General features: G+C 42.2%; 1 protein-coding gene across 1 annotated transcript in view; it reads right to left on the reverse strand.

The window, feature by feature from the left end:
• Positions 1 to 27,369, reverse strand: part of TOP1 (DNA topoisomerase I) — a 65,220-nt gene that overhangs the window by 22,510 nt on the left and 15,341 nt on the right. Inside the window, exons 3-6 of the mRNA XM_059480657.1 lie at positions 14,068 to 14,170; positions 4,358 to 4,484; positions 3,762 to 3,820; positions 941 to 1,036 (exon numbers count right to left, since the gene is read on the reverse strand). Coding sequence (XP_059336640.1) covers positions 941 to 1,036; positions 3,762 to 3,820; positions 4,358 to 4,484; positions 14,068 to 14,170 — 385 coding nt within the window. The remainder of the gene's footprint in view (positions 1 to 940; positions 1,037 to 3,761; positions 3,821 to 4,357; positions 4,485 to 14,067; positions 14,171 to 27,369) is intronic.

The following is a 27,369-nucleotide window of genomic DNA, read 5'->3' on the forward strand; positions in this document are numbered from 1 at the left end:
CCTCTTCATCCTGGTTGGGTGGGCTGGAACAAGGCTCCCAGCAGGATTATCTGCATTACCAGCCTTCCCCTTGATGCAAGGGGCACTCAACCTTACTGTCACTGTTCTTGAGCTCTATGCAGACAGAACACTCCCTAACGTACAGCAACACCCCAACTCTTAATCTTTCCATGGCAGATGTGAGAGGGGAAGTCATACAAAGCTAGCAGAAGGCAGCAAGTGATTACACAAAAGATGTCCCACCCATGTCTCTTGGAAATGAGAGCTGTAGGGATGGAGTGCCACCATGGTGAAACCCTTCCCGGCCTTTAACTCCTGCCTGCTAATAAGGACAAACTACCCCGAAGAGCTGGATGGGCACAGCAGCAGATCCCAGTGAGATGGAGCTGAACTTGTATTTCAGAGGGTTCCTGTGTCAGGAAAACATCATGCGTGCTTCTCTGGGAGACAACAAGCCTCAGCATAACTTGTGACACATTGAGACTCCAGGCAAACCACGCCAGGCAGTGCAGGCAAACCTCTCCCTGCCTCCAAACAGGCTGACAGTGCATTTTCTACCTCTTGAGCAGTCATTTCCTTGCCCAACAGAAACCACTGCAGCCACTTAGCTACGTTAATACCTCACATGCTCACATTTCTGTTTTACAGTCCTCATCAGTCTTTACCTGCCTTCTGGGGTTTTCCTTTTTTATTTACTAGTTCTGCAACATTTCACAGCAACATCTGCAGAAGCAGGCAGTGGCATTTTGCTTTGCACAGCACAAATACTATCCCTGCCCTGCTCAGAGAACTTGTAACAGCATGGGGAGTCTGGTCCCAGACCTCCAGTACCCATCTCAAAAAGTCAGTGATGATCACTTGAAATTCCACCTGCTCCCTCAATGTTCTCCTTTTAAAACCAAAGGCAAACATCCAAGTCACCAGCACCCACGCTACTTACTCATCATCCTCCCGAGGTCTCTTCAGGGGTTTGGAGTCCTCTTTAGGAGATGCATAAAACCCATCATCATCTGGTTCATCTTTAATACGTGGTGGACTACAAAAAGAAGCAAAGAAACACAGTTCTACTATCAAAGATGAAGTTTCTTGGAAACCAGCAACAGCTAAGTTTTAAGAAATAATCATCTGCAAAATGGGCACGTCTTACATGGAATGTGCTGCCATCACAAGACAGCAAAGGCTTGAGATGTGTCATTTTCTGAATACTCACAGACAGTGTGAGGAGAGTAATTCAATGTCTACACATTTGCCATTTCTCAAGAAACATCAAGTTCAATTTCAACGGCTCAAAGTTCATTTTGTTTCTCTGAGGTTTTGAGTAAAAACAACTGTAGCTTCCAGCACTTTCAAATAGACTTAAAAACTGAAATGCCTGTGTGGACTCAAATGCAGGATGTTATTCAGTCTCAACTCAATATCCTTATTGAGCCTTCTAAGACAGAAAAAGATTATCAACTAAACAAAGATATGAAAGCTATTCCCTGGAACATTTTGCCAACTAAATACTGAGGCATGTGAAAACCAGAAAAGGAAACAAAGATTTGGCAAAGTTAAACAGATCAGTCTCTTTTCACTGTCCAAACTGGAGGAAGCAAACAATCCTGTCCCTTTCAACAGACCACAAAGTTAGGCTCAATGTTTTCAGCCATAATGTCCCAAGATATTAGCAATAAGAAAAAACATAGAGTATGAGTGCAAGAGACATTATTCTGTTAGACAAACTCATTATTTCTAGATTTCAGAGAGGCATTTCACTGATCTTCATAAAGAAAAAGATGTTTCAAAGAGTCCAAAATTACATTTTGAAGCACTTAGTGCCATCTTGGGCTTCCTTATTCATGTCCCACCAACAATTTCCATATCAAATTGACTCAGTTTCCGAGCCAAGATGGGGATTTTGCAACCAGATGAAGTAGGAATTAAAATAAGCAGCATTCAGCTTTGTAGACCACAGTCAGTAGGAGACATTAGGGAGTCTCATGTTAGCTGGCAGTGTGTCCATGAAGCAGAACAAGCAGTTTGCTCCTTCACAGCTATAAAGCCACTGCAGTGCTGGAAGATGCAGTTCAGGGGAGACACAAACAAGCTACTCTACCAAGGCATTTCTGTTGCATCGCCTGGAATTGACTGAGACACAAGACTGCAGCACAGAGACACTTGCAAAACATCTATGGAAAAAAAAGGTAATTGTCCCACTTAATATATTCTCCCTTTCAGGCAGAAATGCAGAACTACAGTGTATAAAGTCACTAGGAATTTTAACTGTTTGAACACTGAAACACTGCACAAGGTTTTTAATGGAAGAAATAAAGTGTGAGTCTGGGAAAAGAAAGGAGCTGTATGATCAAGTTGAACCTTGACTTGCATTGTTTGCAAGACTGTAATGCTGCTCATGGTACCAAGCCTTAAAGAAGAAAATCAAAACCATCTGAGTGAGGACATTTTTCTCTGCAGAACTCGTAAAAGAATATTTCAGCAGGAAAAAAAATTACAATAATTACTTTACTCTTAGCCAACACTTGGCCCTGAAGAAGGCACAAATGCAATGGCTCCTCCAGTCTTTTCTCAAACACATGAAAAAATGCTCTTGGAGCTAAGAAGGATTCGGTTATATTGATATGAGAGCATCCATCAGCCCTGGTGAGATTAGCACATCATGCCATTCTGCTGAACAGCAGAGGCCAGAGAGAGTTAGGAGCTGTCTGCTCCACCATGAAACACCTGAATGTCACTGCTTCCACTGCCAGAGTGTTCCCCAAAGGGCCTGGAGATGGCGCCTCTGCCCTGCGCCAAGCCTCACTCCTCCCTCTGCATTTTAAATAAGAGCAGGGAAATGAAACAGAGGGAATAACTCATGTCAAAAGGGCAAACTCAAAACAAACAAAGAATAACTAAAAGGCATGGGATGGGTAGGTGCCTTCTCCCATCTTCTCTGTATCCACAGAATGTGGTGAGATTGGAAAGATTTTGTTTCTTTTGATTTTTAAGTGGGCTCACAAACTGAAAGAATTCATGAACCAAGTGCTGTTCTTGACTAACAGATATGGATGCATGCATCCACCATACCACACACCTTCAGTGAATCAGTGGACTCGATTTATCACATTAAAAATAACCAATGGCTGGACTGTAAACAAGTCACAAGAGATCTTGATTGACTATTAGGAAAAAGCACTCTTCTATCAATTGCTCACTTCAGGTTTTTAATAAGACTACTTAGCAATGACTGATACAACACTCAAGTCCAGGAGGTTCTATTATAAACAGGAATTTAGTTCTAGAGTAGGACATCTATGCATTTCCTAAGGTACTTAAATTTTACATGTCACTTGTCACTCCTGTGCAAAGGTTTCTCTGCAGTCACAGCACAGGAGAGACACAGAGAGAATCTGGACTGGCTTTGCTGGGTCCTGTCTCCAGCAGACTGCAGGGTTCAAGTTCCAGTTTTACAACAGAGGCTCTTTCAAATCCAGCTACCAGTGTTCCCACAGTTCAGTCTGTCCTCAGCAGAATCCAGCTTCTGAATACTCAGACAAACCCAGCATGAGCAGGCAGACACCAGGTATTCCAGCTCCCATCTCCAGTTACTGGGTAAGCACATCTACCCATTCTCATAATTGACAAGAACATCTCTTCTGAAGGACTTAAGAGTGCCCCAATTTTTTCTCAAGACCAAGTGAGAGGATTCAAACACTGAGCAACTGAGCACCTATGAAAAGTCAAACTCCAGCTTTTTCCACATCATAGACCTGATTTCTTACCTGGAGAAACCATTTTCCTTTTCCTTCTTTATTTTTATGTCACCAGAAGATGACTTCATCTGAAAAACATAAAAAGTAGGAGCTGATTAGCATTTTCCAACATACAACCCAGAGTATTAATTTGCAGAAGGAACTGTGACTATCTCTGTCCCCCGTAGTCCTTAGTGACCTACATGACAGAGAGGCAATATTTTCTGCAAGTCTTAGTCAATTCAGTACTTTTTGGCATTCAATTTCCTCAGCATATTGGAATTAAGTATATAGTTTGTTGTTGCATGGACTGAATGTGAGATCACTGATTTTTCTCCCTTGTCTCTGAACCCAAGCTTGGTAAAGTGAAATGTAATGGGAGAAAATGTGAAGCCAGTGGACATAGCTCCACAGTGGAACTGTTTCTATTCACATACCTGCAGATAAAGCCCGTATGAGTTCATAACTACCACTCCACAAAAATAGTGTCTGGGTTAGCATTGGGATAATTCTCTCCAAGTTGATAAAAACTCAGATGTACAAGCTACATCTAACCCACTGAGTTTGTTCTATTCAGTATTATAAGCCAGAACCATCCTCTTGTCTCTCCCACAGGAGACACCCACCTTCTCTTCCTTTCTCTTCTCCTTGTCTTTATCTTTGTGTTTGTCTTTGTGTTTCTCTGAGCTGCCATCTTTGTGTTTGGTTTTCTCCTTGTCTTTGTGTTTCTTTTCCGAGGAATCTTTGTGCTCACTGCAAGACAAGAGAGTGTGTTTGCAGAGGAGAACACAAGGAGATTTGACTAATACAATTTCCAGTGGTAAAGAATCACAGGTTTTGATGATTACAAACCCTAAAAAACAAGGGATCACCTTAACAGGAAGATCCACCAGAGTCTCCTGTCAGGCATGACCCGTTCTCCTTGGGAGGAAGAAGAACAGGAGGGATACCACAAAATCCCACTTGCCAAGCCTCCACTTCAGGAAACCCATCAGCCTGGACTGCTGAGGAAATCCACAGCTGCTACACTTAAAGCTCAACACTTTAGGATGAATTTCTACTGTCTCTGCTTTTCCTCTTTTTCCTAGCCCACATAAAAGGTCACTGGAACAGAGCTGCCAGCCCCGTCAATGCCCGTGTCAGCTTTTGCTCAGACAACAGTTTGTCATTGTAGCAGCTCTCATCTCTGGAACTTAAAGAGAAAAGCGCTGATCTCTATTATTCCCAAACAGATGGGAAAACCAGAGCAAACAGGATATGTGATGTCCTTGTGTTTATGCAAAGTCAAACAGAAAAGGCAGGAATAATGCTGCAGTCCCCAGCTGGAGCTGGTGATGCTGCCACAGCCAGCCCAGCTCTGCTGGAACAGCCCCATCGTGTGGGGCAAGAACCCAACAAAGGTGTTTCCAAGTGAGACTCTGGTCTGTAACTACTCTGGTGTTATGAATAGCAGTATTGAGAGTTTAAATACCTAGAATCTTTAGCCAGAACACAGGAGAAAATGCATAGAAAATGCATACAAGGAGAAGAAAATCAACCTTTATTATTCTCTTTCTACCCACTTCTGATTTCTGAAACATCAGGATAAATTTGTATCACACTTTCAAGTTTTTCTTATCAGCTAGAAAGACACATAGCTGTTTTCAAATGAAAATGAGGTTTCTCATGGAATGACAAACCTTGAACCCAAAAGTGAGGCAATACTCTCAGGAGACTCAGAATAGAAACATCAAGAACTGGCCACAAGGATTAGCAGCAGTGGTGTGGAAGCCAAGCAACAAGCCTGGCAATTCTACAGGCCTTCAATACACACTTATAAGGTTGTGTGGACTCCCTGAGGTCACCCAGGGCTTTAGCAAGTCAAAGGCATGGTGTAAATCAGCATGGACAGGCACGAACCAAGCTGCCTCTCTCATCCTGGCTGCTCGCACCCTCCCTCCTCAGCACTTGACTCCCATCACTGCTGTTCTCTGGGACACACTGTGCTTCTCCTCAGGATTACAAAATGCACTACAAAGCTTTACTAGAAAAAGGCACTTCCCTTATTTCAGTTATTTCAACACTCAGGTGCAAGCCCAAACCAATCTGGGTGAACACAGCCCTGAAAAACAAGCTGGGAATGCTGGGCAAGAGCATGATTTTTAAAAATTGCAGCTTGAGATTTCTTTCTATCACAGAAACAGACTGCAAAAAGGTTGATGTCTACAGAGAGCAAGCAGCACATTAACCAGCTCCCACAGTCAGTGTGTGATTAGGAGCAAGGCAATCACAGTCACAAATACACCAACCCACACCCAGCTTACAACTGCAGACACCAGCATGGACAAATGCATGTTAACCAGCCAAAGGTCTAAATAATTCAAGCCCAGAGTAGCTTGAATAATAACACTCCAATAAATATACATTGAATAAACTGAATAAACACACACCAGCCATCCAAGCTCAAGCAGCTGAAGCATGAAAATCCATCTCTGAAGGAAATCACTATATTCACATGCTGTGTGACACCAAGAGATCAGCAGCAAGAGACACCAGTTTCATTTTAACTCTCTATGCAACCTCTTCACACAAAGCAGTGAAGGCCTATCTGAACATCAAAAGGCAACAGGCACTCTAGAAATGCTTGCAGTTAGACACACAGCACCACATGTTGCCTGTGAGCAGACTCAACAACTGCAGACTATTCTTACCCAGCAGATCATGTTATGTACAGTGTGCTCAGGCCATGAGGGTACAGACACGGAACATCCTGACACTGGATCCTGGAAATCCACAACATGCCTGCTGCTGCTGCTCTGAGCTCTCATCCCAGCTTCTGTACCCTGTTTATTCATCAGCATTCCAAGCTCAAGACACCTATTTAATTTTCCTTTGCTCCCCACACATTACTAATAATTTTTAAACTCAAGAAGACCTGGAAATTCTGACTTGGTACTTTACACTGGTATCTGTATACCAGGTACCACATTTGCTGCAGATTTAAGGTTGATAATTTAAGAGGTATCTCAACCTGCATATATTTAAACCAATACTCATAATAATAACAACAACATTCATTATCAGTAAGCAATATTCAACCTTCCTATATCAATCCAAGTTGTGGATGACCCACCCTGTATTCAAGGCCAGGTTGGACAGGGCTTGGACCTTCCACCTCATCTGGTGGAAGGTGTCCCTGCTTATGGCAGAGCATGGAATGAGATGAGTCTTAACCCAAACCATTTTGTGATTCTACAATTCAAACGTACAAAAAAAAAACATAATGAACACACACAAGGCTCAGACCCCTCTTGTTCTTTTCAAGTCTACTTGTGTCTATTTTCTGACTCTTTCTTGTTCTTATTTGATATTTAAATCCTACCTGAAATAGCATGTTTTACTCAGACATTAATTTGGATTGTTAATCGTGGTACACACTGCAGCCACTGGAGTTAGTGCACCAACTAAAGTTCATGTCAGTGGCTGTTGCTTGGGAGTTTGGAATAGCAAAAAAAACCCACAAAAGACCAAAAAAGAGAAACAATTTGGTTTTCCAAAGCACCATACTCAATCTCACTACCAGCCAAAAGCACTTGCTTTCAGTACATGACTGGAAGAGCCCTGGGATGTACACAAAGCATGACTAAAAGCAAACTAATGGATGACAAACTAGACCAGTAAAGCTAAGACTGAAACAGAAACAAAATCCCATTGGTCTAGAGAGGCAGAGACAATATTTGTGTGTGCTGAATGCTTACACACTACAGCTGGAATTAAAAAAAAGTGCTAAAACCTCTAAAACTTAGGTCTGTTCAAGTAGAAGCTCAAATGACATCCCTGTTGAAAGACACTAAGTGGCCAGCATTGAAAAGCTGTCATGCAATCTAATCTCAATTTTTCAGTGTAGTTTCTCAGATTTTTCAGCATTAGAGCCAGAATCAAGAAGTCTGGCTTCCTGACTCAGTCTTAGTTGCTGTCTTAATTTAATTTTTTTTATCATAAGACTATCCTTCCCCTTTGCTCTGCAATGAGCAGTAAATTTCTCAGCCAAGCAATGTGGGCTCAGATAACCTAAGGAAACTCTGTCTCCAGTTTCACTCTGCAGCTTCATTTTCCAAAGATCAGCACTGGTGGCACAGCCCCGAGGTCCTGCTTGCTGCTGCTCCTGGTGACTGGGAGGAATTCCCTAGATAAAAATCTGATATCCTGCACTTTTCACTCCAATGTTAAAAGCATAAATTTCTTTCCATTATTTGTAGTAGCCTGCTTGCCAGCCCTATTTCCAGACACTGGGCCACAGCTCTTCTACAGCTCAGCACAGAACTTCTGACATGTGCATCAAGGAAGGCTTGTGCCCTTCTTCTCTTGGAGAAATGAAAATCTCCATCTCCCAGAAAACCTCCCTTGGAAATGAGTTGATAACAAAGGCCTCAAGCAACAATCCTTAGAAAAGGAACTTCTTTTTTCTCCCAAAGCAAAGCAAGTTGCTCGCATATTAACTGCAGTCAAGCTGAGCTGCTTTGGTCTCTCACTTGGCTCAGATACACATGTGAGCCTACAGGGGACACAATTTAACCACCACACTAATCTCAAAAGAAAAGAGAAGGCAACAGGATGCCATCCTTACCCTGAAGATGGAGTTTCAGCCTTCTATCAGAAAGCTATTTCAGACAATCCTAAAGCTATTATTAGGAGGGACTGGGAACAATTTAAAGATCAGAAGCCTATCTTCCTGGTCAATTCAAAACTGAAGAAAAAAAATCACTTTTCTTTAAAGAAACCAAGCAAAATGGTCTCAAGATCACATGCACACTGCTAATTTTATCTTGAATTCATTGTTCAGAGCTCTGTGAATCCTTTGTTACCTTTCCTGCATATACATCTCTGCCAACAAGCCAGCTTGGAGTCATGGAAGTAGGACAGCAAAACCCCCCTAAGATAGAGGGAAGCTCCAGGGGAAGCTAGCCTGAAAACAGGACAAGTGGATCATAACAATTACTCATACCCAGCCCTGCAGACAAAGTAAGGGCTTCCTTCTCACCAAAACCACTGCAGTTGCATCACTGCACCAGAACTCAGAGTTATGCCTCCTGAAGGTGTTTAATGCTGACAAACCTGCAGTGTTAGTGTTTTTTTAAGGTAACCAAGTGCAGCAGGAGATGACATTAACACAGGCAGAACAAGGGATTACATCATCTACAGGTGTATCATGATACTACTGGCTTAGCTCAGACAAAGGCCAGGTGAGCACACACATCTCCTGCAGCACTCCATCCTTTGTGCCAGCTTGCTTACTGTCTTCCATTTACAGTTTTAGTGTAAACAAGGACAGCCAAAGCCTGTGAGGCGCTCAGGCTGAAGCACATGAAGCAGAACATGCATCAGAAGAAGCCATTTTCCTTGTAAGCATGGATCTATTTCCCAATGAGCATGCCTGCAGGAGAGAGGAGAGGGAGAGGAAGGGAGCCCAGGCACCTGGCAGCAGCTGCTCAGGCTGAGATCACATGGGAAAGTCACAAGTGGAAAGTGTTTCCAAAGAACAGCAGATGTGCAGATCACAGCTTCCTCCTTCAAACTGCAACAGCTTTGCAGTAATTTAACACTGCGTTCTTCAGGTGCCATTTATGTACGTTAATAATCCCTTCCCAGGCCCTTTCCATTCCAGCTTCAAAACCACAAGCTGGGAAGGATGCTTTATCTAAAGTGTCTCTTATTTCCTCTCTCTGCTGTAATTAGCTCGTGACAGGGAATCTGCTAGCAGCGAGTGCCAGCGCCGCTTGCCATCGGAGCTGTGCCTGCTCGGGAGCTGCTGCAGCACAACTGAAGTGTAAAATACCAGGGAGTTGTGATTTCAGTGCAGCCCAAAACCTCCGTGGGGACAGGGCACAGGTGACACAGCCCGTGCCTCGTTTGACGCAATTCAGTATTAATGGAAAGCTGTGATCACAGCCAGGTTAATGCACACCGAGGGAGAGCTGCCTGTGCAGGGAGCACTTCCAAAGCAACAGCACCCCAGGGAAGGACAGGATTTCAGCTGGCTTGCAGGATATTATGCTGTTAGAGGGTTATCATATGGAATTACAGGGAATAAACATGTGAGCCCCAAAGGTTTTGCTGGGTTTCTGGCAATGAAATAAAATAACCTGAAAGCATTCTTCCCAGTGGTGAAAGGAGTCTTTTCACAGATAACAGAACAAGCCTTCAGCAAGAGGAACAAGATAAAAAGCTGGACTAATCAACAGCTGATAAAAATTTTAGGAATGAGAATGATATTCACACATTGAAATGAGGATCATGCTTAGCACATGCTTTCCTTAGACATGTGAGAATTAAGTAGACTACTAAATAAAAAGCAAAAAATTTTCACTACTGGACGGCAGTGTCACATTAGAAAACTGCTCAAGGTGAACTGTGCACTAAAATGGAGTACAAAAAACAAACCAACCAATGCTAGTAAACAGCAGGTGTGAAGTCTTTTTTTTCAAATTGCCTTTACCCCTACATCAGATATCCCTGCCTCTTCCTGCCCCCAACACACACCACCAAAGCAGATCAGGATCTCATAATAAACCAGAGGAGGTGTGCAAGAAATCGGAACTGAAATTTATCTTCATCCATGGCTAGCAAATGCCCAGAATCTGTGTTTCTCCTAGCAAAAGCACAAAATTAGAAGATGCCAGTGAAGATCAGGTCTGTGAATCCCTTCTGTGTTCCAAGCTTTGGTTCATCCCAAGCTGTGATCACAAGAGATTTAGTAAATGGAGGAAATATGCAATGTGACAGAAGATTTTCTTCCTGCGGCTGCGGTGCTTGTCAGGCTGACAGCAGGGCTCAGCACTGCAGAGCAGCCTCTCTGCTCCCCTCCCTGTCACAGCCCTGCCCTCCTCAGGCTCCTGGCAGCCCACTCTCCCTGCAGAGAGCCCAGGACAGCTGGCACAGGCACACCTGTTACTGCCAACACTTCCAACCCGCTCTCTAACAAGGCTTGGCTTCAAAGGACCTGTTATTCCATTATTTTATGTGGTCTACTTGTCTGAAACACTCAACTCCCACAGATCAGAAACCTAGTGCCACATGGGATTTGTTTCATTTTATTTTTATAACCACTGACATTTATATTTAATGGATGTGTATTAGATTTTTGTTTGGAGACCAGGAAGTACGGGGCTGAGAAAATGAGCAAAAAACCACATTTTGTTGGATAGTGATGTGGATTTATTTCTTGATACAGACTGTTCTTCAGTGGGCTTTGCATTTTGTTTCTTTGAGGGGTGGTGGGGAGGTCTGAAGCACACAAATGTTCTCTCTCAGTTTACTACAGCTGTAAATGAGTGGTTAAGACACAGCAGTGTCATCTTGTGAGTGGGAGAGGAAGAAAGCAAGAACCAAAATTAAGAAGTTCTACATACCATTCCACACACTTCTGTCATATGAAATCAAAATTGTCTATTTTAGGTATTTCAGAGACTTATCTTGGCAGTTTAGATCCTTCAAAGTCTGGATACAGGAAACATTTATTCTCCTGCATTGGAGTTGTTCTGTCTTCTTGATGCAGGTTTTATTTTAAAAACCTTTTTTAAGTACAGGACAGGAAATGAAACTGTCAAACTATTACAGACAGACACAAAAACGATCTGCTTCAAGCACAACCACACACTGCTCTTCACTGTGCCCAGTGTGCACTGTGCTTCTCAGAATGCAATCAGGGGCTCTTCACACACACAAATAAAATGTCACTGAGGTACCAATCCAAGTCTCCCAGAAAACAATGGCTTTCATTTCTGCTAAAACCTCTTTTGAGAGCTACCAAAGATACAGCACAGCTTTTGCAGTAACACAGCAGCTTTTCTGAAATACAGAATGGATTTTGTGAAGATTTACATGCAATTTGATAAATCTAAGATAAACTTTTCCAAAGGATTAATTTACAGCCTTTTATCAAGTGCTTTAAAAATTCTTCATACAGGTAAAAACTATTGAAATCCACTCACCCTTGTTCTTGTGTCCTGGAGAATTTTTCTTTAATTTCTACTAGATTCATGGCTCTTTTTCTCTTGTTTCTCATTACCAAAGGAGAAACTTCAGTACAAACAGGCAGGTTTTTTATCCTTCAAACAATGGTCACCTAAAATCTTATTCTCGCAGCAACTTACATTTACAGAATTGCACGGGTGACAGCTGAATCAAAGCATTTAGGGAAGAAATATTTAAATTCCAATTATTTCTATGAAGTTCTGTTACAAGTCTGCTGTTTTTACACAGCAAGCAGCCTGTACATGACTGAGTATGAATGGAATAGTGAAGATTCTGGAGCACTCCTAGAGGAGTGATCTCAACAGGACCACAGGTATGTTAACTTCCCAGAGAACCACCTCCAAAACCAAATCTCAAGATTCAGCACTGTAATTGATTTTTAAGGTGGCAGCTTAGAAAGGCAGTGTGCACTCAGTCTGGGAGAGTGAAGGAACCTGAGGGGCAAAGCATTATTGTAAAATCTCTCCCCAAAAATGCCTTGAACAAACCCCCTGCACATGCATGCACTCAGCCATGCCACCCACAGGAGGGACCTTGTTTTGTGACCCCAGGATGCAGCAGATATTGTGCTCACAGGACACACAAACACTTAGCAGAGACATGAAAACAACTGGGAGCATTAGGCACAGTGCCTAGAAAACATGATACCTTTCCCAGAGGGATTTCAAGACAACATGGTAGGGAGGAAGGAAGTACTTCAAGATAAGGCATGATTACATGTCAGCTCCTGAGCTACACCTCAAAACATCACAGCCATTCTACCTTCTTTCCACTGTTTTGGTATTTATTGTTTGCAAAGTCAGCTACAAGTTCTGAGCCATAATTAGTTTTTCCAGTTAAAAACATGCTGACCATTTCCAACTCCTACACAAATGAAGTCAAAGCATTAATGAATTTGGGAATTTAAAGACAGTGCTTACATTACTCCTCACAAAAGAATGTGCTCTGCTAGGATTTCAGGAGAATGGTTTTTCAAGCAAAGCAATGAACATTTGGACATGTGAGGCAGTCAGTTTTAGGGTGCATGATAATCAGGAAAATGAAAACTAGAAATCAAGGCAATATAGATGTGTGAACAAAGGCAAAGAACATGTCCAAAGCATTTCATCCTTGTTGTGAGAGCCAGCAAATGCAAGTTATTTGGCCTAGGGGTTTTTCCCCCATCAAAGACACATTATGGAACAGTAGGCTTTTGTAGCTTCTCATAAGATCACAGAAAATTCAAATCAAGTGTGTGCCCAATAAAACAAACCCACTTCTCTGCACAGACTCCCTCCTTTTCATGCTTCTTTTTAATAGAAATCATTGTTAACACAAACTTTTTTGTTCCTTTTCGGACAGTGCTATCACAGTTGCACAGCAATTACTTAGTACACTCACTTGCCCACAGCATAAACACTATCTGTCATTCATCAAGTGTCACACCAGGCACTTTCCTTCCAGGGGACTCATTTTTCCAAGTTTTAGTGGCAATTTAGGCTCCATGACACTTGTGTGTCAGGACTTACAACAAGGAAAATTTCCCTGAGTAACATCCTAGCTGTGACCTACTTGCCCTGTGCTCCACCACACCAAATCATCACACAGATCTCCACATCCTGGTTCCTGCAGCTCACAGCCCAGACTAGGGAGCAACTGGACCCTAAGGAATTCAGCAGCTCAAGAGCTACAGGCCATGACATCAGTGTGGGTAACCTGGCACACGACTGGCATCAAACACCTTCCCCATCCAGTGGCAGTGTAGTGCATAAATCACATTGGACAAAACAGCACAATCCTTTGGGATCCATCTCACTCAGCAGTTTCCCAGTGCTGCCTCACCCAGCTGGGACATTCAGCCACTGTGGTGGTAGGTAAGGACACCACCATCATTCTGGGGAACCATCTTTCCAGGCACTTCTCATTAGGAGAAGGCTTAGTAGCCACATGGGGGTCTCACTATGCTAAAGCAGTAGGGGTTTATACCAGCATGAAGAGAACTCCACATTTCTGACAACCAACTGGAACCACACACAAAAGATTATGACCAAACCCACCAATCTGCATGAAGGGGAGGCTGAGGTAGTGTTCTACACCTTTAACAACTCTAACCTACAATAATCTTTTATACATTAGTATCAGCTCACATTTGCAAGATACACAGCTTCAGCCACCCACATGGAAATGCAGGCAATGACAAAAATCAGGCTTAAAGCACCTACACTTGTAAAACCACACTCAAAATGTAGCAATTCCAAATTCATTTATTGTCAGAGTAGTTCTTGTAAGACTGCACATTCAATGGTGTTTTAGCCTACAAAAACTTCATCCACTTTTTCCTCACCTATTACTGTGCTTGGACTTTTCCCGGTCTTTTTCCTTGTCCTTCTTGTGCTCTTTGTGCCGGTGTTCTCGGTCTTTGTGTTTATCTTTGTGTTTGTGAGAATCTGTAAGCAGAGAGGCAAAACAAAAGAAATTAAATTGGGAGAAAACGCCACACCTCCCTCGTGAACATCTGTATTTTTCCCCACCGCATTCTACTATTTCTGTGACTCAAAATTTGTAACAAAAATCTTGGTTTCAGAGGTCCTCAATGGATTCATTGTTCCTGCAGCACCAGTTAATTCATCTTGGCAACAGCTGCATTTACATGGTCTTTAGTTCAAAGACCTTTAAATGCTTTATAGACCCTGAAGAAATGCAACCCTTCCATTAACTAGGTACCTCTTGATATAGCAAGTTCAGCCTTATGTGGCAGATGGGCAGCCTGGCTTCCTATGCCTCCAAGTATTCATGCTCAATACACAGAAAGGATATAGGAACAAAGCACAAAGCTGAGGTGTCAGGCCTGTTGAATCCCAAAATTTAATACTTCCACTTCCACAAGTATTTAATCTTGACAAAGCATCCTTCCCTTCTCCCTGCTGTGAATGAAAACCATTTTATTCTTATCCCCAACAGTATAGAACATGACAGGCAGAAAGCAAGGAAAATGGGGAGTAATGGCAGAAAATGAAAAGAAAGGGTGAAAAGGAGCAAGAATTCTCTCCTCCTGCTTCTCTACTGCAGGACATTTACCTCCCTCCAGTAACAGCCCCACCAAGAAAATGCAACCTGACAGCTGTAACGAGCTGTGTTGGTGGTCACCCACCTACACAGGTCAGGGCAGGTCCCAATTATGTGACAGGTCAGAAATGGGAGTTGGCACTCAAGTGAATCTACAGGAACACAGTAATTTTATTGCTATCAGCTTCTACTCTGAGTGACACTTCCCATCCTCAGTGACAACTGTGCTGTACAATGAAGTCCTTTAAAGCACCAAGGAAATGAATTCAGCAGAGAGAAAGAGCAACACAGTTGAATTGCAAATAAATTCATTTACAAGCATTTTTTTACAAGTAAATTAAAAAGGAGATGAGACTGAACTAGCACCTCAAAACCACCTCAAAAGATCATTTAGAGTGAAGATCAGTATAATGGGAGGAATATATGCAATATCCAAAGACTCCCCCCCAGGTTTTGTTTTGAACATGCTACTCAAAGTAACCAAAATTAAACAGGCTTTTCAAAAAACCTAAAATCTGTGCTGACTTTGGCAATTGTTTTTCAGATACCAGAGAATACTAGAATTTCCACAGATCTTGGATATAGGTATTAATGCCTTATTAATTGTAAAGATGCTACCATGCCTCTAAAAAGCCTCCTATCCCTGCACTAAGAATAGGAAACTGCAACAAAAGGATTTTGTGACTTTCAGAGTCACATGGGAAATGCACTGCAGAGCCAGGAACAAGCCTCATCCTCCTGACTTCAATTCTTTTGCCACAAATTCATTTTTTCTCCTTAACTGAGTCCAGCTCTTAAAACCTCAAAACATTCAAATGGATTTAGAAGAAATATACCCACAGAAAATGATTTTAACCTATTGTTTTCTGTAACTTCAGTGTTTGCTTTCAGACACCTGCAGAAAGTCAACATAAACCAACACAGGAATATTGACATTCAAGAGCCTCCAGCTTGCCCTCAGCACCTTTCCTCCATTCCCCTGAACTCAGCAATGTTTCCCAGTGCTCTGGTGTACACAGTGCACATGTTTAAATCGCAGGGATTAAGTTTTCCATATTTTTATATACACATGGCAGGTTATGTGGAACATTTGGTGTTACAGCATAAAGCACCCAAGAGTTTTCGAGTACCTAAAGAGCAAAATCTCTTTCTCAGCAGGCAGAGTCTGCAGGCATCTCTAGCAAACTGTGTGGGGACCAGACACCCACACGCTCTGAACTGCAGAGAAGCAATTTCTCTGAGCCCTTCTTCCCACCAGGACAACACACATTTCACTGGCAAAAATGTTTTCGCAGTGCGTTTCACACTTGCGATTTCTCAGTTCAGCCAGGAGCTGGAAGCTCTGGCTGTTTGCAAACTGCCTGGGGTTTATTCCACAGAGGGTTTACTCACTGATTCCCACAGCCCAGGCTGCAGCAAACAGCAGCTATTTACACTTGATGAATAGGTAAATTGCGAGAGAAAGCAGCGTGCTGCTGCACACACAGCTATGTACAGTCACAGTATAGCACACACACAATCAATTTTTCCTATCAGCCAATCAATGGAAAACGTGTGTGACTGTGCTCAGTGCTATTCTCTTCAGAACTCACAGCCACACAATGACTTGTCACCAAGAAAAGCAGATAACAGAACAGTTTGTCTTGATCACCAGATTTCCTTGCAGCTGACTTATGCTTTACAGCTGAAATTGTTATTTACTTTTAGAAAGCAGTTCCAGGGATATACCCTAGAACTGCTGGAGCTGAGTATCTGTTTCCTCAACCCTTGGCTCTGCTTACAATGATTTGGTATTTTCAGACAATTAAAGCCTGGTACTGCAGGGGAAAAAAAAAAAGCTTGACCAGTTAAACTAGCTCTGCTTGCTAGGATTTGTTGCCAGACAGCTTTTCTTTGTTGTCTACCAGAGGACTGCCAACATGAAGGTCTTCCATGGAGCTATTCTGGCCCAAAGGCCACAGTGGCTGGGGAACAGTGGGTCCTGTGCATGGTCTCAAACCAAAAGCACAAAGCTGTCAAGGCAGAACTGCCTGGTGTCTCTCACAATGAACAACACTTTAAATGCAGTATTCCCATGGAGGCCTACCTCCCAGGCATATCACCTAAGGATTAAATTATTCTGGAATATTTGCCTAGTATTCAAACTCCATGGTGTTGCTTTCTGACACGATGCCATGAGGTAGGTTAAGAATGAAGACTTCAAAGAGTTTATTCAATTGTCTTGAACTGACGTATGTGTGTCCTCAGAAGGCATTAAAGCTCTTGGTCTTTTTTTTTGTTGAAGGTGGAGCTGGATGAAGTTCAGGAGACTGGGTCATTAAAAAAGCACAGGATTCCTTTTTTTTTTGGCATTCTACACAAAAATGCTTTGTTCCAGACTGGCTTTATCTAGGGGTCCATGCCAATGGTTATTTGATGGCTGACATGAAACAAATTTAAGCCATTTCCCTCTCATTTGTGTACCCACTTGCCAGGAGCCAGGGCAGCATCACCTCTGCCTGAACTACACAGGCAACAGATGACTGAGCTGGGAACGGGGCCACCTCACTCCAAGGCTCATCAGCACACAGGCAATCAACGGGAAGTGTTCCTGTCTGTAATGCATCTTCCTTGATATATTTAGCATATTGATTCCTAGAAGAATCTTCCAGCCTCCAGTAACTCTCTCCCAGCTTGCAGCTGATTAGTAGTTGACTAAGTCCAGCCTCACATCAGCTACGGAAAGAGCTCTGACATTATCACACATTCAGATTTGCTTCCTGCCTTATATGTCTTCCAGTAAGTATGTCTGATCCCTCTAACACTAAACAAGGAGATAAATACTATTCCTTCTCCAAGACCATTAGCAAAATCCACCATCTACTGTGAGCAAAGTTGAAACCCCCAAAAGCTTATGTGGCATTTAACTATTTCTGAAAATGCAAAGTCTCTCTTCAGCACAAGGTTACAGCAGGGACAGGGGTTATGCTCACTGGGCAAGCATCCATTACCCCTGAGGCTTTCCCTTCAGTATCCTCTAACCCAAACAGAGCTTTTGGCATCTCTTCTGTTCTAGAAAGCTTGATGTCTCTGGCACTGGATCTCTGTCTGTTAATGCTGTGCCTGGTATGTCTCCAAAAGATTACCGCAGTCCCTGTACTATTCCTGCCATTCCCCTGCACCTCCAACAAATCACGAGCAGCTCTGCATTTTTGCAGGGTTGATTCATCTTTTAACTCTGTTAGATTACAAGGACGTTGGCTTAAGGATGGCAAAGTCTAAGCACTTTTGGTCTGTGGCTCTGTGTTGTTCCCTGCTCCGCCTTCGCTCCAGCGCTGAGTCCCCGGGGAAAGGCTGAGTCATAACCCTATTTGCAATACTTGTATATGTGTCTGCCTGCAACAGGGAAGTTTTACTCTTTATCCAGGAACACAGCTCTAAAAGGTCAGGCATCTCCAACTGCAGCAAGGCAAGAACAGGGATGAAGGCAAAGAAAGGCTCTTCCAGCAGGCAGTTGTCACCTGGAGAGGAAGAGTCCCAACAGATGGCAGAGGTGAGCGGTCCCCTTTCACAACAAGCACAACCCTTGGCTTAATTAGTCTGGTGACAAAACAATTATGTGGGACTGTGATGTTTTAATTCACAAGCCAAATTCATTTGCCACAAAACTACTTCTGAACACCTGTCTCTGCACACCTTCCAAAATACTTACATGTCACAATCAAGGGAAGGCGGGCTACTTCCTACATTAATATTGCAATTTTGACAGCAACTTTACTAATAAAATACTGAAATCAGAGAAGGGTGTAAGCTCCTGTATGCCCAATCTGTACAGCTGTCAAGAGAATAGTGTTGGCACATGATACAGGATGCTACAGATGCTATTTTATCCCACTCCCACCCCCCACTTTAATTTCCCTTCCATCATTTTGCACTAGAATTTTTTTTTAAAGAACTGAAAAAAAGATCTGAGCACAATCTGGTTCCTTCTAATTTTTCCCCAGTTAAGTGAGGTAGCCAGCAAATTAACACCTGGTAACCTCAATTTCTGGTCAACAGTAGCTTTTCCAGATAAATATTAGCCTTTCAGATTTGCTCTTTCTGTTCACCTTCTTCTAAGTTTTTGTGAGCACAATTTGAATAGCTCATTAATGTGCTTACAGAGAGGTTTCTTTGTTCTTTAAAATGTCTTACTAGATTCTGTGGACAAGGACTTTTTGTATTTTCCTTCTGGTTCCAGAAACATCCCAGTTTCTTTTCCTCTTACTAGAAATACTTCTAATGTTGAGTATGCTTGAGTTTATGTATCATCTCAATACTTCTCTACGCTGATGTCCAGAAAGGTGATTTAAGCTGTCTGGATTCTTGGAATTGCAATCTGTGCTCAAAATCTGAGGACACAGCATGAAAAATCCATCTTGTTACCAACATTTTTAACCTCTTGTCATTCCAGTAACACTTCTGCTTCAGATGAGTGGCTGAAATTTCTGCCCCGAGTTAAATCAAATTCCTCAGTATTAGCTGTGTGTTACAGGAGAAGCAAATGAGCTCTCAAGGCTTTCAGGATCACTGCTGTGTATGAGAACAGGGCTCTGTCTTGTGCTCAACTTGAAGCATGAGCAAGAAACCCTCTGGTTTGGCAGAGATGAAACCAGCAGGGTCTTTTCAGCCTCTCTGGAAAGGAGAAGAGAGCCTTAAAAAAAGACTTCTCCGGTTCCACTGCTAAATTATGCAGCAGAAAGTGAGGTAACTCTAACACTGGATTAGGTTCAAAAGCTGGTCAAGTTCAAAAACTTCCTGTCACTGGAGAAATGGTCAGTCCCTTCTCAGCTGAAACACCACCCTCATGTAAGGCCATGTACTCCACTGCAGCCTCTTTACAGGTTAGCCTGAATTCCTCTCACTGCTTGTGATGCAATAGTAAGCAAAGCTTAAAGTCTCTTTATTATTGCCTAAATGAAAGAATTTTACTGCTTTTCTCCCTCCCCCACAGGCTCTCCTTTTAAGCATTCATACTGAAATGCAGATTAGCAGAAAAAGACTTCTTACTTTCAAGGGATTTTTTTCCCATTTATTTTGTCAATTCATATTACTTTTAAAGTTTTAGTCTCTTGCATTTTGTATATAAGGACTACTATTAAAATTACTGCAGTTTAATTTATGAAATAATGCCAGGGAGGGTTATGAGTGCCCAAACGTGTGAATGTAGTCCAAGGTGTCTAAAATATTATTCATATTCCTGGCACAGAACACATACTTTTGCCCTTGGAATCTGGCCAGAATGGTCTAGTGTTGCACTAACTTTTACAATACACAGACACCAGGCAGCAGAGAGTGTAACATTCAGTCATTATCCAAGATCTTTAACACAGATAGTGACAGGGTTATAGTACATTACCTAAACAGGCAATGCAATCCCACGTGTAAAGGTCACTCTCTGAGGTGCTGGTCAATTTATAAATCTTGCCTGAGAAAGCAAAGATGGTGCAGAATTAAAAAATCCTATTTGCAAGCCTTGTGTGGCTCAGAAAAACCACCATAAGGCAAACATGACATGGTCTGAGGCACAGGGACCATCACTCTTGAACAGGTTTTAACTCTGGACGAGTAATCTCTGACTTTATGTGTTTGGATTTAAAAATTTAAAAACTCACATACAATAATCCCACCTGAATAATCTGGAAGAGGTCTAAACTTTTCTAAAATATTTGTGTTACAGTTAGAGGAAGTCACATTATGGTCATGGTGTTCCAGTAATCAATTAAATAGCACTTCTGGAATTTATTTAAATGGATTGACACTGCTGTAGCCCAGGAAAAAGAGAAGAGAGAAAACAGAACTGCAGCTAGGTATGGGTGACAACACCTTTGCCAATAAAGCAAGGCAGACAAAGGAAACCAAAGTGCACATATGAAAGATACAGAAACTGGAAAACCTCTCTACACAGCTACACGTGTCAAGAGCAGAAAATCATACCCAGAAGGCATTGTTCAGAGAGATGATGGTATTATGGATGATACACTGGAGTAGAAAACCATAATCTAAAATAAACTTCCCAAGTGAAACTGGATATGTCACTTACTGGCCCTATTTACACAACTGCAGAATCCACATAAAACATTTACCCTGAGAAAGTATTGCAGGTCTGTTTGCTGTGCTGGTTTATTTCTGCAATAACTCACTGCAAAACATTTGGAACACTGAAATGAGAGTGACTGAAACAGTGAAACCACCACTTCAGTCTCCCATAACCTAAGCCTGAAATTCAATAGCAGAAGTAGGATCTGGGTTTTCAGTCAAAAAAGGAAAGAAACTACAATGATAATGAAGCAAGACTGACTGGCTTCTGCTTCCTCATTTCATAACACCATACTTAATGGCAAAGATACCCATTCCAAAAGCAACTTGACATAAAATCTTTTACCAGTGTTTATAAAGATACCTCCACAATCTACACTGCTAAAGAAATACAAATCCTTAAAACCCTCCTTGAAATCAAATTTAAATGAAATAAGTTACTGTGCTATCACAAGCTTATTTCACTTCAGGTGCCTCACTGGGTCAGGTGCAGCAGTTGAGGGATGCTGGCAATTTAACACTGCACTGTTTCTCTCCATAAACCAGACAAAATCTGAGTTTTATAGTATAGTGTATTTACTGCAAAATAGCTAAACTAACTGTGACTAAGCACAAGTGGAATACACAATGCAGCTCTTTACTGCAGTCATTCATTTTCCAATCTTAGAAAAAATGTAAGAATGAAGTTATGAAAACTCAAAAAGGGAGCCTGGAGAAGTACAGCAGAACAACCCAACAGTTTTTCCTTTCTAGGGCAGGAACTTTATTACAAAAAGTAAAACTCCTCCAGAGAGCATTCTTCCTTTTTCTAAGGCCTCACATGAAGGAATATAGCACAACTGAATAGATTTGAGTCTATTCATTTCCCAGACTATATTTACTCTGAGACAAAACCTGTTTTGAGCTAAGCCAGAACTGACCACACCACATTGTACCCAATTCTGCCAAAGCTTGAAAGCTGAATACTTTTGATAGAAACACAGTAAAACCAATGATCTCACAACCCCTCTCCACACTTCAGCAGTTACTTGAGGCAAAAGATACTCCAGGGCCAGACAGATATTATGTCTTTTTCCTTAAAAGGACTGGTCTGGGAAACTTGGCTTGAGAACAAGACAGACCCCTTAGACACTGCATTCTTCATTAATCTTGTCATTTGAAGGCAGTACTCCTTGCTTCTGAATAGAGGGAAAAGAAGAACCCAACTGAATGACTTGGTGATGAATCTTCACAGGAGAATACAGAGAATTGTGTCCAGCCAATCTCAGTCCTTTAGAACAGCTCCACCAACTTCTCAAGATGTTCCCCTAAGCTCCAGTTTTAGTATGCAAGCAAGATTATCACATAGTTTGTTTAAAACATGAAGTTTGCAAAATGAAATCAATGCACCTTTTGCTCCCCTGAAAGCTCAGGACAACTTTAATCCAAGGAAGAGAGGTAAAACAACATGCCAGCCTTGCTGACAGGGACAGCACATGGTGGCCACAGGACAGGACAGGCTGGTGTGTAACTTGTCCATACCCCAAACATTAAAAGTTGATCAGGGAGATGTTAAGGATGCCAGAAAAAAACCTGACTGATCACTCCTACCTTGTGTGACTGGAGCCTCAGGGAGATGAAGTTAACCTGAAGCAAATGTCACTGCTGGCATTTCATCAATCTCACACAGACTGCAGAGGCTCAGGAGGCAAAGCAAGATGTGTTTTAAGAGCCTCTTCAGAAAGAGGACAGACACTCTTAGTGCACATGTCTTGATCCCTTCTTGAAATTATTTTTCAGCCACACTGGATTAATTGCTTATTTTTTGTGCACCTCACTTTTTCACCTGCTGGGGAAATAGCTAATACTCTGTGGGTAATTAATGCTTAATTGAGATAGCTGTGTGGCATACAGGGATGCTGACCTTAAGAAACTGCTACACTACAGGCATCCTGCAACAAAACAACTACTGGTGTAGGCAGAAGCAGCAAGTTTAATGACTTGTCAGCACCTTTTACATGGCCTCTTCCCAAAGAGGTGGCACGTTCAGATGTGCCTGTTCCACAGCAGATCTTAGTTGTAGTAACAAATGCATAAAATCGCTGCAGTAAAATTGCAGTAGACAACATTACACAAAGAACAAGTCCAAGGAAGCCTTATAAAGCATGAAAATACATGTTTGATCAGTACAGAAAGGCTAAATTAATAGCTGCTTCTTACACATGCCAAAGGGCTCCCGACCGAGAGGCAACAATGAAGTTTCAATCCATTATTTGCATTCAAAACCAAAAAAGTTCCATGTGAACAGAAACATGTGTTTCCAGGGATTCCCAAGATGTAAAACATTCTCCTGTAATTGTATATGTAAGAGTCAGAGACTGAAACCCATTAGTATGTTTCCACTAACAAAGCAGAATAAAACAGAACAGCAAATTAAAACTTCAGGGAATGACCAGTGCCAGTGAGCAGCTTAAAATGCTGCTGTGCTGGCATGAAGAGAGTAGAGTCCAGAGTAGTCTCCTAAGGAACCAAAAGCAAACCCATTCTTGTCCCTAGTGATATTTATTCTTATAAGGCTACACTCTTATGAGTGCAAATACTTATTTTCCATTGCCTCCTCCATTCAGAACTGGAGTAGAAATGGTTTCAGCAATTTTTTCCTACTGCTTTATGAGTCTACAACTACATGAATAAACAAAGTTCTGCACTGCATGTCCATTTTTTAAAAAGAAGCAAAAGTAAGACACACTTAACAGCCATAGCCCACACTCCTGCACATCAGGAGGCTGGGATGAGGCAGAGAGTGGGATCTAAAGAGCACAAGCAGATCTGGGGGAAACAAGTTTAATCATAGTTACCTCTGAGGTTTCAAAAGCCTTACACATATTGTAACTCCATCTGCATCCCCATTTGCTAATACACAAATATACAAGACTGGAATCCTGAAGGACTTACAGGTACATAAAGTGACTGTGGCTAAGCACAAGCAGCTGTTACAAATCGACAGGAGGGGGAAAAAGCAGTTGATAAAAGCAGGTTCCTGGTGGATTTCAGGTCTACTAATACTGAAAACTTTTACTACACCATCTAATCTCAGGCTTTTCCAAATTCTCCCCCACTTCTTCCCTATTGCGCAAAACACAGCCAACATAACCGGCACGGCAGGACAGACAGACTCGCCAGGAAAGCCTGGACAAGTGTTTGCCAACCAGTCTGGCACCCAGGGCTGTAAAACTAGCTTAAAATTATGAAAGAAGGTAAAATTTCAGGGCATTCAAATAGATAATGCAAGGGGGACTAATCCTATTTTCAGTCAGAAAGAAGCCAACCTTTAGCACGGATCCACAGCTCAGCGCACCAACTGTCACGCGGTGCTGTCACACAAAATCTTCTCTCGTGAAGAGACAAAGGGAGGATGTACCCACCACACCGAGGGATGTGTGTGCAGAGACAGAGACAAAGGGAACTGCCAGGGTCACCCAGAGTGGCTGAGGAGGAAGAAACAGGAGCACACACCTCTGGAGAGCCAGGGCAGAAGGTGAGCAAACAGGGCAATCCCAACATTTACAGCCCTGTTTAGACTTCGGAGCTATCAGGGACTGCAGGAGATAACCTATTCCTTACTTCATTATCTAAAGCAAACCCCTTTTTTCATTAACCCTTATTTTTCTGGTTTGCAGGAATTTTTTCTTTTAAGAGCTCTTGGCAAACCATTTTGGCTGCAGAATTTTGGGGACAACATCAGTCCCTTCTCAGGAGGGATGTGCTAAGCCAGGTGGACTGAAACACCAAGTGCACATACACCAGAGGAACTTTAACTCTTGGGCTGCTTCCAAGCTGAAGAACCTGAGCCAGGGCTCAGCTGCAGCACAAGCACCATGCCCAGACCACCAGCACAGCATGCAGTGACATTGCTGCTGCCTCACTGCAAACACAGGTAGGTGAGAGCTGGATCACCTTTGGGAGAATTTTAGCAAAGAATTGCCCCAGGAACAGCTCTGAGAGCTACTTCAACAGACTGGGTCAAGAGCAAAGAGAATCTTTTGGCGCAATCTGTCACAACTTCGCACTGCAGACAAGAGAACTTCGTGTTCTGAACAGCATCCGCACACTGAGTCAGTGCCCCCAGCACCAGCTCCTTCCGCCTCCAAATGCTCTTTATACCCCTCCAAATGCTCTTTACACCATCATTAGCCTGGAAAGGTGCAAACAGCACAATTTGTGATGCAAAGGGAAAGGCTGATTACTGCATGCAAACTTAAAGGTGAGCCAGGAGAAAACAGGGGCAAACAACGACAAATCCTAGTCCTTCCACATGATAATAGAGACTTCAGCCTATGTATCAACCTGTATTTTAAAAATAGGTTGATATTATTTTGGGGTGAAGTTTAGAAACTGTAGTAGATTACAAGAAACCTGCTGTGTTGTCAGGAGTAATCACCCTGCAATGATGTCAACTAGAAAAACATTTCCTCTTGCCGGCTGTGTAAATCACTGCTGTAGTTGGATTCATGGAAAATAAGTTTTTAGTAAAAACTACCTGAAATCCTGACACCTCCTTAGCACAAGAGTGATGAGCTCACACAGAGTCTGTGTTCACACCAACACCACACAAGGACAGGGCTGTGGTCTGTTTGACTGTCCTGGGTTTAATCCAGAACAAGGGCTCCCCCCAAGGAAAAATTCAACAGATCAGGGGGAAAAAAACAAGCAAGCTGCATTGAACTGCCTCTCCTGCAGCAGTGGATGGCCAGGCTGTGTGAGCAGCCAGGATCACACAGTTTATACTCATGGGAGTGGTACATGCTCAGCGTCCTCAGGGAGAGGCTCTAATGGCATTTGCTCAAAGCCTTTTATTAACCATGCCCTGACAGCTCGGTGTGGCTTTGGCCAGCGCTGGGCTCCTGCTTGCTGTAGGGAGGCAGCACCCTTGGGAACAAGCCTCTGCAATGCTTGGTTTCAGAGTGCAAACTGAATGCACAAGACAAAAAAAGCGGCTGGTAGAAGCTTTAAATCTACCAAGCAATACCACTGCTTTATGCACCAGAGACAGATTATTCTCCTATTTGTTTAATATCATTCCCATTAAGCTGAACTGATGGGGGGTAGCACGGCCAAAGTCTTAGAATTAAGTTTGTTTCAGAAGACTGAGAACTTATTTTTATTACACTTGAGCTGGTTCCTCACTGTAGGAGCAACTCCCACAATGATCCCAGACAGGATTTTTTTGGTCGGGTCTTTTTTTCCCCTTGTATTTACAGTGATTCCTTTAAAGTGTAGGGCTGCACTGGATGGATACTGCCCGATTTCACCTCTGTCCCCATTGTGGGTGAGTTAATTGATCCCTTACCCACAAGAGGCCAATTCCAGCAGTGTCTAGAAGCATTTTATCAGAATCAGCCTTGCCACAAGTCCCATTCTCAAGTCAAGGGAGGGAATGCAATTCCCCTGCCTTAAGGGGATCTTACCACAATTAGCATACAAGAAGAAATCTGATTCCAGCTAAAACACACAAGAAAGTAAACACAACGTAAATGTTTAATGACACTTGAGATTTCTACACTTCTGTACTCTGGAGTCTTCTGAAGGAAGGGAAAGAGGGGCAGAAGGAAGGATCAGCAGAGCAGTGTAGGACATGGTAGTTTTAAAGTAAGACTATGACTGCAATATTTTAATAAGTAGCTGCACTAAATTCCACTGGAAGTCTTCAATTTACAAAATGTTACTTTAAGCCACTGATTTTAATCTCTTCATGCAGCTGTAATCTGTTTATTATGTTAAATCCAGGCCAAATCTCACTAGTTGACAACTGTTACATCACACCATTACAAATACCTGAATATAAAGCATAACCTATTGACACAGGATAAAAGGCTGTGGCTACATTATTATGCATGGTACACTCCTAGCTTCTTCAATTAAAAAACTCCATGCAATGTATTATCAGTTTGCTGAGGTTTTTTTTTTTTTTTGGTTGTGTTTTGTTTGCTAGGTTTTTTTTCCTTTTCATTTTTAAAAAACTAATAGCTGGCATCTCTTCATGGAATACACAGTCTACATTTTCAGATTCCACCCCATGAAAAACTCAAATCTGCTTTGAATAAGACATGAAGGGGAGGAAATATTTATGTAATTTGTTTCCCATCAAAAAGAAAGGAAGCATAGTCCTCAAAAACTGAGTTGAATCAATTCTGGTTACCTTGTGCCTCAATTTTAAGAGTAGTCCTTTCTTTACCTAGACAGAAATAACAAGTTGTAGAAACAGCTTTTTCTTTTGAGCTTTCAAATGCCCTCCACTACCACAGTCACTAAATGAGCTGTTTAAACCAAAGGAAATAGGTTGCAGGTGCAGAGTGTCATCAAAAGTTCATTTATCACTACACTTCAAACCCCAAGTGCTCCCATCATATCAGAGCTTCTGCTTTACAGCTACTGCAACATAATCACATTCTCTGCTTTCCAGTATTCTGAACATGGAACCTGATATTTTTAAAATGTTCACTGGTGAGAGGGGTAGAAACATGCTTGAAAAGCTATGAGCAGT

Source organism: Ammospiza nelsoni, chromosome 12 (genome assembly GCF_027579445.1).
Source record: "Ammospiza nelsoni isolate bAmmNel1 chromosome 12, bAmmNel1.pri, whole genome shotgun sequence".
Taxonomy (NCBI): domain Eukaryota; kingdom Metazoa; phylum Chordata; class Aves; order Passeriformes; family Passerellidae; genus Ammospiza; species Ammospiza nelsoni.